The 13,224-nt window shown below is 34.0% G+C and overlaps 1 protein-coding gene across 5 annotated transcripts in view; it reads right to left on the reverse strand.

The window, feature by feature from the left end:
* The window catches only part of LOC136038591 (uncharacterized), a 98,240-nt gene that overhangs the window by 12,142 nt on the left and 72,874 nt on the right, over positions 1-13,224 (reverse strand). For 4 of the 5 annotated variants that reach the window (XM_065721789.1, XM_065721790.1, XM_065721788.1 and 1 more), the window contains one exon: positions 10,485-10,697. In XM_065721789.1, coding sequence (XP_065577861.1) covers positions 10,485-10,697 — 213 coding nt within the window. Of the gene's footprint in view, positions 1-10,484; positions 10,698-13,224 lie in introns of those variants that run through there. The other variant, XR_010620252.1, reaches the window with a different exon arrangement.

Raw genomic sequence — 13,224 nt, forward strand, 5'->3', positions numbered from 1 at the left:
GTCAATTTACGTTTTGTTGTTATTTTTTTGATTGTTTGTTGTGTGTCACTATGGCCCAATAGGGATTTCATGTGAATAAATATATTTATTTATCTATACAGACACACAACCAATATATATATATATATATATATATATATATATATATATATATATATATATATATATATATATATATATATATATATATATATATATATAGGTATATATATATACTTATATATATTTTTATTATAGTATTATATATATAGTATATTATATATATATAGTATTATATATATAGTATACTTATTATATATATAGTATATATATATATATAAGTATATATAAATAATACATATATATATATATATATATATATATCTATATATATATATAAATATAGTAATATATATATATATATATTATATATATATATATATATATATATATATATATATATATATATATATATATATATATATATATATCTATCTATATATATAAAAATAAGTTGTCTGTGGATGGATGGATGGATGTGTCAGGTGACGTCACCTGAAAAAACTGGATCAGGTGACGTCAAAACTGAAAAAACTAAAAAAAGGCAAAAACTACAAAAAAAACTAAAAACTAATAAAAAAAATAAAAAAGCTAAAAAACTAAAAAAACTATAAAGGTAAAAACCAATAAAAAACTAAAAAAAAAACTGAAAAAACTAAAAAAAGGCAAAAACTACAAAAAAAACTAAAAACTAATAAAAAAAGTAAAAAAGCTAAAAAACTAAAAAAACTAAAAAAAGGTAAAAAACTAAAAAAAATAAAAAATAAAAAAAACTAAAAAAAAGGAAAAAACTGAAAAATAAGCTAAAATAAAGGTAAAAACCAATAAAAAACTAAAAAAAAAAAGGAAAAAACTAATAAATGACGACACTCAAAGAGAAAAAAAAGGCAAAAACTACAAAAAAAACTAAAAACTAATAAAAAAATATCTATATATATAAAAATAAGTTGTCTGTGGATGGATGGATGGATGTGTCAGGTGACGTCACCTGAAAAAACTGGATCAGGTGACGTCAAAACTGAAAAAACTAAAAAAAGGCAAAAACTACAAAAAAAACTAAAAACTAATAAAAAAAATAAAAAAGCTAAAAAACTAAAAAAACTATAAAGGTAAAAACCAATAAAAAACTGAAAAAAAAACTGAAAAAACTAAAAAAAGGCAAAAACTACAAAAAAAACTAAAAACTAATAAAAAAAGTAAAAAAGCTAAAAAACTAAAAAAACTAAAAAAAGGTAAAAAACTAAAAAAAATAAAAAATAAAAAAAACTAAAAAAAAGGAAAAAACTGAAAAATAAGCTAAAATAAAGGTAAAAACCAATAAAAAACTAAAAAAAAAAGGAAAAAACTAATAAATGACGACACTCAAAGAGAAAAAAAAGGCAAAAACTACAAAAAAAACTAAAAACTAATAAAAAAAATAAAAAAGCTAAAAAACTAAAAAAACTAAAAAAAGGCAAAAACTACAAAAAAAACTAAAAACTAATAAAAAAGCTAAAAAACTAAAAAAACTAAAAAAAAGGCAAAAACTACAAAAAAACTAAAAAATAATAAAAAAAATAAAAAAGCTAAAAAACTAAAAAAAACTAAAAAAACTAAAAAAAGGTAAAAAACTAAAAAAACTAAAAACTAAAAAAAACTAAAAAAGGTAAAAACTAAAAGAACTAAAAAAGAAAAAAATAAATGACGACACTCAAAGAGAAAGCGACCAGGACAAAAGGAATGTTCGATTAGCAATCAACAAAGCACCGGGACACAGGGAGTATAAATGACGACCCGGGGGAAACAGGGGGATATAAATGACGACCGGGACAAAAAAACTAAAAAGAAAAAAAAACTAAAAACTAATAAAAAAACTAAAAAATCTAAAAATCTAAATAAGCTAAAAAAGAAAAAAAAAGGAAAAAAATAAAGGAGAAAAACAAAACTAAAAAACGAATGTATATACAGACCGGGACACCGGGATACAAATGACGACCGGGACCCGGGACACAGGGAATATAAATGACGACCGGGACACAGGGACACAACTACAACGGGGACACCGGGGGAAACAGGGGGATGTAAATGACGACCGGGACACCGGGACAGGGAATGGTCGATTAGCAATCACCATCAACAAAGCTCAAGGGCAATCATTAGAATCATGAGGTATAGATCTGAATACAGATTGTTTTCCCATGGACCATTATATGTTGCATGTTCAAGAGTCGGTAAACCTGACAATCTATTTATATGCAAAGACAATGGGACAGCAAAGAATGTTGTATATTCGCAAGTTTTACGTAGTTAAAACCATATATATATATCTATCTATATTCACAGGTGGGACATAGGGACACAACTACAATGGCGCGTAACTATTATGGCGCGTAACGACTTACGCGCGCGGGGGGGCTTGGGGGGGGCGCGAAGCGCCCCCACCAACTAGGTGTTGGGGTGGCGCGAAGCGCCACCCCAACAGCTAGTACATATATATAAGTTGTTTGTCTGTGTGTCTGTCTACTGACGTCATGTTTGTCGACTGACGAAATTACCGACCGGGACATCGGGAAACAAATGACGACCGGGACACCGGGACATAGGGAATATAAATGACGATCGGGACACTCAAAGAGAAAGCAACCGGGACACAAGGAATGTTCGATTAGCAATCACTATCAACAAAGCACCGGGACACAAATGACGACCGGGACACAGGGAATATAAACGACGACCGGGACACTCAAAGAAAAAATTACAGACCGGGACACCGGAACAAAAATGACGACCGGGACACAGGGAAACAACTACAACGGGGACGCCGGGGGGCACAGGGGGATATATAAATGACGACGGGGACACAGGGAATGTTCGATTAGCAATCACCATCAACAAAGCTCAAGGGCAATCATTAGAATAATGCGGTATAGATCTGAATATGGGCAATTATATGTTGCATGTTCAAGAGTCGGTAAACCTGACAATCTATTTATATGCACAGACAATGGTACAGCCAAGAATGTTGTATATTCGCAAGTTTTACGTAGTTAAAAATATATGTATATATATCTATATTCACAGGTGGGACACAGGGACACAACTACAATGGCGCGTAACGACTTACGCGCGCGGGGGGGCTTGGGGGGGCACAAAGCGCCCCCACCAACTAGGTGTTGGGGTGGCGCGAAGCGCCACACCTAGTATACGCTATATATATATATATATATATATATATATATATATATATATATATATATATATATATATATATGTATATATATATATATATATATATATATATATATATATATTCATAATAATATACAAAACTAGCTGTTGGGGTGGCGCTTGGCGCCACCCCAACACCTAGTTGGTGGGGCGCTTCGCGCTAGTTTTGTATATTATTATGAATATATATATATATATATATATATATATATATATATATATATATATATATATATATATATATATATATATATATATATATATATATATATATATATATATATATAGCGTATACTAGGGGTGGCGCTTCGCGCCACCCCAACACCTAGTTGTTGGGGGCGCTTCGCGCCCCCCAAGCCCCCCCGCGCGCGTAAGTCGTTACGCGCCATATTAATTACGCGCCATTGTAGTTGTGTCCCTGTGTCCCACCTGTGAATATAGATAGATTTATATATGTGTTTCAAACTACGTAAAAATTGCGAATATACAACATTCTTGGCTTTCCCATTGTCTGTCCATATACAAAGCCGTATGTACTAATAATGACGTCATATGCAAACGCTCTTTTTACAAACAAACAAACATGCATACACACAACTCGTTTTTATATAGATAGATAGATAGATAGATACAATACAAATTAACTACGTAAAACTTGTGAATATCCATCCCAAAAAATGATAGGATATTGTAGGGCATCGTAGCATCGATGAGTTTCAGCAATTCTTAACAACTGAGCGTTTCGCTTATGAAGAATAATATCTCGAGGTAAAAACTGATCACCGACCATAACGATTGCCACTTCGTCGATAGTTGGAGCATTGTATCTACGCACATGTTGGCCAGGGGGCGTTTTGTCAGCGGAAATAACAATTTTATGCGTATCAGTAGGCATCAAATCGATGGCTGTTTTGAACAGACGCACTAAATTATTATTTTCGTGGAAAAGATGTTGCAATTGGGAAACGATTGTCCTTTCAACGTTGGGAGAAATTTCGCAACGTGCATTCAATTCAGAATTTCTATCACTGATGAAGTACAATTGTAAAAATTTATGATTCTCGCCTGAGAATGGTAGAAGGGACCCTGCTCTATGATAAATTTGCCCTTTTACTTTGAAAGTAGACATAAATTGATCTGGATTTTCGATTTGGGCTCCAAACGACGTCATTTGGAAACATGAGTTGTATTTTCTGATTTTTGACAAAAAACGCTTAGATTCTGACGTAGTTCCAGTAAGGAAAGTCTTCAATGGCTCTGGTGGTGCAGCCAATAGAGGAAGTTTAACTTTTCCTGAGGCGCAACACATTCCCATTGTTTCACCATTGAATTTCAAGGCCTTGCAATAGGGACAAATTTTAGACATTTTCCCGATTTGAACACATCTACTCAAGCTATAATCATCGACTGGGTTGTACCTGAATGCCAGGCGATAACTTTCAGGTTGCTCTGATTCCTCGGCACGCTTTCTTTTCTTACTTTCTCTATCAGCAGCAAGCCTGATTTCTTGCTGTTCTTGTAATTCCTCGGCACGCCTTCTTTTTTCACTTTCTCTTTTAGCAGCAAGTCTGCTTCCGCGTTGCTCTGGTAGTTCCTCGGCACGCTTTCTGTTCTTTCTTTCTCTATCAGCCTCAAGCCTGTTTCCTTGCTGTTCTTTTGATTCCTCGGCACGCCTTCTTTTTTCACTTTCTCTTTTAGCAGCAAGTCTGCTTTCGCGTTGCTCTGGTAGTTCCTCGGCACGCTTTCTTTTCTGACTTTCTCTATCAGCAGCAAGTTTTTTGGCATAGACTCTTTGAGCATCTTCATCGGCTTTTGCCATGGTAAGTTCATCAGTCATTGTAAACTTAAACATTAATAGATTTCTACGTGAACATATGTCTTAAATATCTTGAATGACGTCACCGTCAAAGCAAAAATGACGACAACTAATTTCATGACGTCAGTCAACACAGAAACATGACGTCACCTGATCCACAGACAGACAACTTATTTTTATATATATAGATACTAATATATGTTTATATATTCACCAAGTTTTTATCTTTATTGACAAATTTGGCTGACCCAAAACTAATATTTTATCCAAAAAGTGAGGAAATGTCACTTGACGTTGAAGCAAAAAAAAAGTCGAAAATAAATGAAACGTGAGCCTGCTTTACTCAGGTGTATTTTGTTTAGCTGTTCGAAGTAGCGTTTTGAACCACAGCCTATATGCAATTTTCTTCCTAAGCCACACTATGTGCAGGGGGGCCAGATTGGATCCGGAGATAAATGCTGGTGCATATTTGAAAAATAGCTTTTTTTGTTTTTTTTAATCAAAAGATTAAAAAACTGCCCCCCCCCTATCGACAAGATTTCAAAAATAAATCTTAATAAAAAAAAAAAATCCCCCCACCTAAGTTGTCGTGAATTGAAACACCTGGCGGCTTGATGATTCCAATGCAAAATAAAACGATAAAAGAAAAAAAATGCTCGCATTATGTCTGCCAGTATATCTATTAAATTTATGCAAACAGCCAAATAAGTGAGACTTGTGCCACCTGATTTCGTCTTTTCTTATGTCAAAGGATTCGGCGATAGATAACTTTTGCTTAAATATAAATCGTGTCCATCACCGGAATTTTTTTTTGTAATAGATAATAGAAATCGATTTCCAACATCTACTAATGAGAAAAAGCAGGCAGTGGTCCTCTATTATAAATTCAATACGCAGTTTACCGAAATTTACCAAAATTTAATTTTGAAAGTTTTTTTTTAGGCTAGATTCACAGCAACATTCATTTAATTACCAATCTTATTCGAAACGAAATCATAAAGATAAAAATAGATTTCCGGACCAAATTTCTTAAATATTTTGTGGAAACTAATAGAACCAGATGAAAGAAATTTCCTAAAATATCTAATATATTTAGCAGAAAGTTAAACGGCCTTCTTAGAGCATTAAAGAAAGTTTGTATGAAAAACGATTTATTACCATTAATGAAATAATTTATCTATATTAAAATAATGATATTTCATCAACGGCAAATTAATTGACTTAAATTTATTTGATCAAATTCAATAGAATTGTTTTATATTCAAGATATTCTAGACAATTAAAAAATTATACAAAACGTCCGCCAAAAAATTGTTCTTAATGGGTGAGTAATTTGCAGACGCAGCAAACAAGAATTCGATAATGAGATCATCAAATCATATGATCAAGAAATGTACCAACAATCACTAGTAACAAAAGCGAGATTTTGAAATTTTAGTTTCATTGAGTATCAAGGACAGTGAAAACCTCCATCTCTGAATTAAATCATGTTACATTCTCCAGTTATGCAATTTGTTACAGTAATCTACAGATACGCAATGGAAGAATGAACCTAAGTGAGCATTTCTCATTATACATGAGGCCAGTAGGTTTAATTAAAAGGGTAAAAACTTATGGCATCAAATGATTTAAGAGAGTTTTTGTTTTCTTTAAAATTGTTATTATCTTTGAGACTGAACAGGTTGTTAATGTTTGAGTTGTTGCGGACAAAAAACATTGTCAAATTTAACCAACTTGACAATACTTTTATTTTGCTTTTATTTCCTTTGCTTAACATGGCAATATTCATGGATATGTGGTACTGTCCAACGAACTTCATGATTTCAAAATAACCAAAAGATTAACTTAGAAAATGGCGATTTTTAGACATGATCAAACTTAAGATGCCTCAGGGGGAAAAGTGTTTTCATCTTATTGTCCTAAGTAATCGCACCAGGACCTATAAGGACACAGACATATAAAAAATAATGTAACGTATACTCTTTTACGAGAACCAGAGAAAACTTATATGGACCCCTTTGTCTAAACCCACAGTTTCGAACCCTCTTACCCCATCCCTCAAAGAAAAAAAGCCATTCCTGAAATCCTTCGACTTGATTCCAAGCCAAATTCCCAGAACTATACAGAAATGGGTTATCATTTTAGTTAGGCCTGCAGACAGAGTTTATGACAAATACACACTTGCCTTCAGGCTTCCGTTGCCTAATTTAACACAAATCTTTTTCAGATCCGTAAATTATTAATTGACTGGGAGTTACGAAAACTTGTCACTTCGATAGCTAACTATACAATCAATGCCATATCCAGCCATAACCATATGTTTAACTGTAAAAATACCTAAACATATAATCTATTAACTATACACAAGAAAAGTCATGGGTATGGACAGGGCCAGATCGTGAATATCTACAGAAGGGGGAGGAATTTTGTCATTTATTCAGTTTTCCTCAACGAAATTACCAGAATTGAGTTATTTTCAAAAATCTAAGGGGGCATTCCCCTCCAAAACTTGATGCCCCTAGGCATAAGTTCAGAAGTCAATCTAAAAACCGGTATTATATAAAAACAAGAGCTAAGAGCTCATATGGCACTTATGACGAGGCGAGAAGAGCTAAAAGCCAAGAGATCATATGGTATGAGCTCTAACAGAATTCTATGAATCAATAGATTGATTTAAAAAGGAAAATAAGAGGCTTAATGCCGGTCAGGATTTAAAATAAGAGCTCTGAGTCACGATGTCTTTCTAAATATCAAAATTCATTAAGATCCGATCACCCACTCGTAAGTTATAAATACCTATTTTTTTCTAATTTTTCCTCTCCCTTTAGCCCCCCAGATGGTCGAATCTGGGAAAACGACTTTATCAAGTGAAATTGTGCAGCTCCCTGACACACCTACCAATTTTCATCGTCCTAGAATGTCCAGAAGCAACAAACTCGCCAAATCACTGAACCCCTCCCCCCAACTCCCCCAAAGAGAGCGAACCCAGTACGATTCTGTCAATCAAGTATCAAGGACATTTGTTTATTCTATCCACCAAGCTTCATCCAGATTCCTCCACTCCAAGTGTTTTTCTAAGATTTCCCCCTCCAACTCCCCCAATGTCAAAAGATCTGGTCTGGATTTGAAATAAGAGCTCTGAGACATGAATTCCTTCTAAAAATCATATTTCATTAACATCCGATCATCTATTCGTAAGATAAAAATATCCCAATTTTCACGTTTTCCAAGAATTCCGGTTTCCCCCTCCAACTCCCCCCAATGTCACTGGATCTGGTCGGAATTTAAAATTAGAACTTTAAAGCACAAGATCCTTAAAAATATCAAATATCATTAAGATCTGGTCACCCTTTTGTAAGTTACAAATACCTCAATTTTCAAAATTATCCCCTCTCCCAATTCTACCAAAGAGAGCAGATCCGGTCCGGTTATGTCAGTCACGTATCTTAGAAAGGTTTCTATTCTTCCCGTCCAGTTTCATCCTGATCTCACCGCTTTAAGTATTTTCTAAGATTTCCGGCCCCCCCCCCCCCCCAATTACGCTTGATTCGGTTGAGATTTAAAATAAGAGATCTGAGTTACGAGGTCCTTTTAAATATGAAGTTTCATGAAGATCCGATCACTCCTTCGTAAGTTAAAAATACGTAATTTTTTCTTATTTTTCAGAATTAACCCCCCCCCCCAATAGAGCGGATCCGTTCCAATTATGTAAATCACATATGTAAGACTTCTGCTTATTTTTCCCACCAAGTTTCATCCCGATCCCTCCAAACTAAGCGTTTTCCATGATTTTAGGTTCCCCCCAATGTCACCAGACCCAGTCATGATTTAAAATAAGAGATTTGAGACACGATATCCTTCTAAATATCAAATTTCATTGAGATCCGATCATCCGTTCGTAAGTTAAAAATACCTCATTCTAATTTTTCGAAATTAACACCTCCCCCAACTACCCCAAAGAGAGCGGATCCGTTCCGGTTATGTCAATCATGTATCTAAGACTCGTGATTATTTTTCCATCCAAGTTTCATCCCGATCCCTCCACTCGTAAGTGTTTTCCCAGTTTTAGGTTACCCCCTCCCAACTCCCCCCCAATGTCACCAGATCCGGTCGGGTATAAAATAAGAGCTCTGAGCCACGATATCCTAATAAATATAAAATTTCCTTGAGATCCGATCACCCATTCGTAAGTTAAAAATACCTCATTTTTTCTAATTTTTCAGAAATACCCCCCCCCCAACTACCCCAAAGAGAGCTGATCCGTTCCGTTTATGTCAATCATCTATCTAGGACTTGTGTTTATTTTTCCCACCAAGTTTCATCCCGATCCCTCCACTCTAAGTGTTTTCCAAGTTTTAGGTTTCCCCCTCCCAACTCCCCCCCAATGTCACCAGATCCGGTCGGGATTTAAAATAAGAGCTCTAAGACACGATATCCTTCTAAACATTAAATTTCATTGAGATCCGATCACCAGTTCGTAAGTTAAAAATACCTCATTTTTTCTAATTTTTCGGAATTACCCCGCCCCCAACTACTCCAAATAGAGCGTGTCCGTTCCGATTATGTCAATTATGTATCTGGGACTTGTGCTTATTTTTCCCATCAAGTTTCATCCCGATCCCTCCACTCTAAGTGTTTCCCAAGATTTTAGGCCCCCCCTCCAACTCCCACCAATGTCACCACAAACCGGTCAGGATTTAAAATAAGAGCTCTGAGACACAATATCATTCCAAACATCAAAATTCATTAAGATCCCAGCACCCACTCATAAGTTAAACATACTTCATTTTTTCTATTTTGTCCGAATTAACTGCCCCCACACTCCCCCCCCCCCAGATGGTCAAATCGGGAAAACGACTATTTTTAATTTAATCTGGTCCAGTCCCTGATACGCTTGCCAAATTTCATCGTCCCAGCTTACGTGGAAGTGCCTAAAGTAGCAAAACCGGGACCGACAGACAGACAGACAGACCGATAGACCGACAGAATTTGTGATTGCTATATGTCACTTATTTAATACCAAGTGCCATAAAAATGGTGAGGACACCATTTCAAAATCATAGGAAGGGAAAGAAGTAAAGGGTAAAAAAAGTGATTGGAAAAATTAAAAGAACGTCAAAAATAGGAGAACAGTTCCCTTTATTCTTAGTTCAATATGCCCCCCCCCCCCAAAAAAAAAAAAACAGAAAAGGATATAAACGATAGGTCTAAATGTACGTACTATATACAAAAAAAAGCATAAAAAACGAAAAGAGAGGAAAAACAGAAAATTATAATTGGTAAAAACACAAAATGAAAGAGAAACCAAATAGCTGGAATTTAAATAAATAAGGCGTGAAATAAGATAATGAATGTAAAAAAGATATAAGATCTAGACTAGCATTAACCACAAGAATAAAATGGCTTTATTAATTAAACTTACTGAAAACTTTTGTGTCAAAAGGGAAGTGACTCTTCTAACATAATTTATAGATTCCGTAGTTGTTTTTGTCCACCGTATGTGGAAGCCATCTATGACATACGTATTGACAATTGATTGTATTATAGATGACTCTGGCAATCCAAGATGTTGTCGATTACCGTATTCTTCGACCAAGTATATTAGATTTTGAAGACCACAACGCTTCAGTCGAAACTGAAAAGGAGGTATGAAAGATAGATAGAAAAAAAATAATGTAAAAAAAGAAATAAAGAAATTAAAGAAACATAACTTAGCAATTTCGTGACAACTTCAAGGGGATTTTCATGTTTTCTGACTAAAATAAATTAAATATTTACCTTAAAAAACACAGTTTTCTTAAAGAAGAAGAGGATTTTTTCGTTTAAAATGAGCAACATTTAAAAATAAACGCACAATAAGCAAAATGACCATTTTAATGAAATACTTTATTGAAAAAATGACATTACTTTTATTATCATTGTGAATTGTCCCGACAAGGTACACCAACCAAGATTAGACTTAGTATAAGTCTATTTATTCATTTAAAGAAAGCTCAAATTTTGAGCTTCTTATTTTCCCTATTTCCTGTTTTAGCTAATATTTATGTATAAACTACATTTTTCGTATAATTTATTCTTTGGCATACCACCAGTCAAACGAGTAGGCTACTTAAAACTATCCTTAGACAGTTCCTTTGGAAAACATATAACATTTCTTCCTCAAACTTTCGAAAGGCTCAAGTTTCAGAGCTATGCAAGACCGCTGCCATTGCTGTGGCTTCCATTAATCTTATCTTAACACTTATCTTCCTATTTTTCCAGACTTTTTTCAACCCATGCGCCTAGGTCTTGGCTATCCTACTTTTTACATCGTTACTGCCTCTGTCCACATTATCTGGATCATTTTGATGGGCTGTCGAAAGGAATACACCAAAGACATGGAACCAAATGGGAGGGTAAAACTCACTAAGGGCCATATTATGCAGGCGATTTAAGTGTCCTAGATAAAAATTTTAGCAAAATGAATACATTTTAAGAGGTTTTTAGAGTTCAGGCTGCAAGATTAAGTTTCACGATTAATTCTAAGAAGATTAAGCTGCTTAGACAACGAATAAATGATGGTGAAGAGGTCGATCAAATGGATAGCTTCACGTACCTGAGTAGTATTATTACTAAAGGTGGTTGATACAATGAAGATGTAAAAAGCAGAATAGCCAACGGCCATGGTTTTTTTTTTTTTTAGAAATGAAAAAAGTTTGGAAGAATAAGAAATTAAGTGTACGACATAAGAATAAATATTGGAAACAATGTTGATGATAGTGGTCATGTATGGTTCCGAGAAGTGGGCACTTTGTAAGACGAAAGAGGATTCGTTAAATGTTTAACAGAGAAATTGTTAGCGGATAGTTCTGGGTTCCCGTTTTACAGACCGTATTTCTAAAGGAGAACTGTACGAAAAATGTGGTTCACTTTCTAGGGCTATAATAAGAACAAGGTTGAAATGGCTAAAACAGATTTTGCGAATGAAAGAAACAAAATCTAACTGAATTGGTGAAGCGAAACACAACCTTATATATGTAAGAAAATTAGGAAAAATTCAGAAATTAAACTGGTAGCAGCGGGCGCCATATTTAAAAGAAATAAACGTGGGCAAGAGACCACAAAAAAGGTAGCTAGAAACAAATGGAACACACAGCTTAAGAAGATGTATCATTTCATTCAAAATGTAGCAGTCTTTGCCTCAACACATTGCTAATGTTTGGATTTTAACGGACGAAAAGAGTTGCGAAATGCAACTAACCAGTCTAGCTTCTAAATCTTCATGGTTTAACGTAGCATCACTGACAAAGGTAAGATACTGCCTTGAAAACTTCATAATTTTTGAAGAACCAAAAGACAAATCTTGGAAGATCATGGTTTTCCGGCATGAACAGACCTAAGATGGGTTCGGGGAATTTGTTTTTTATTTCTATGTCATAGGGTGACAGATGATTACTAGTGGTTTTTCTTTCGTCAAATTTCCTGGCGTTCGTGAGTTCCTCAAATTAAATCTGGAGGGAGAAGGATATCTTAAATCCTTATAAAAATAATACAATAGCTAAACATTTTCTAATGTTTGTATAAAATGAATAATTAATATTTTTTATATGCAATATTTTTAATGTTTTAATTTAATCTTAATATTTTTAATGTTTTATATAAATGCTAATATATATAAAAGTAATAAAAAAAATGTTTAGCATTCCAAAAGAGTAATGATAATTAATAAGAAAAATATAAACAGTCTCTTATACATAGCACATTAACCCTGCATTTTTTTTGTTATCATTTAATAAGCAATTCATAACCTCGTTTGTTTCTGCATTTCTTCCATGTTTTATAGTAGAGGCTAGGTCACATTAACCTCCATAACGTAGCAGGCTCCATCATTTATTATCATTTTAGTGAGCAAAAAATAGTTTTCACCTTTAGTTCCCCAAACATTTCATCATTTATGCTATAGGCTAGGTCACATTAGCCCCCGGTACATATTAGCCCCCATTATTCTATCACCATTTTACTAAGTAATAAATATTTTTCACCTTTTTTTCCCGACAGTGTTCATCTTTTATACAAGAGGCTAGGTCACAATAGCTCCCAGGAAACATTAGCCCGCATGATTCCATTATAACTTTGCTAAGTAATAAATATTCTTCACTTTCTGTTCTCTATATATTTTACCT

The sequence above is a fragment of the Artemia franciscana genome, chromosome 18 (assembly GCF_032884065.1).
Source record: "Artemia franciscana chromosome 18, ASM3288406v1, whole genome shotgun sequence".
Taxonomy (NCBI): Eukaryota; Metazoa; Arthropoda; class Branchiopoda; order Anostraca; family Artemiidae; genus Artemia; species Artemia franciscana.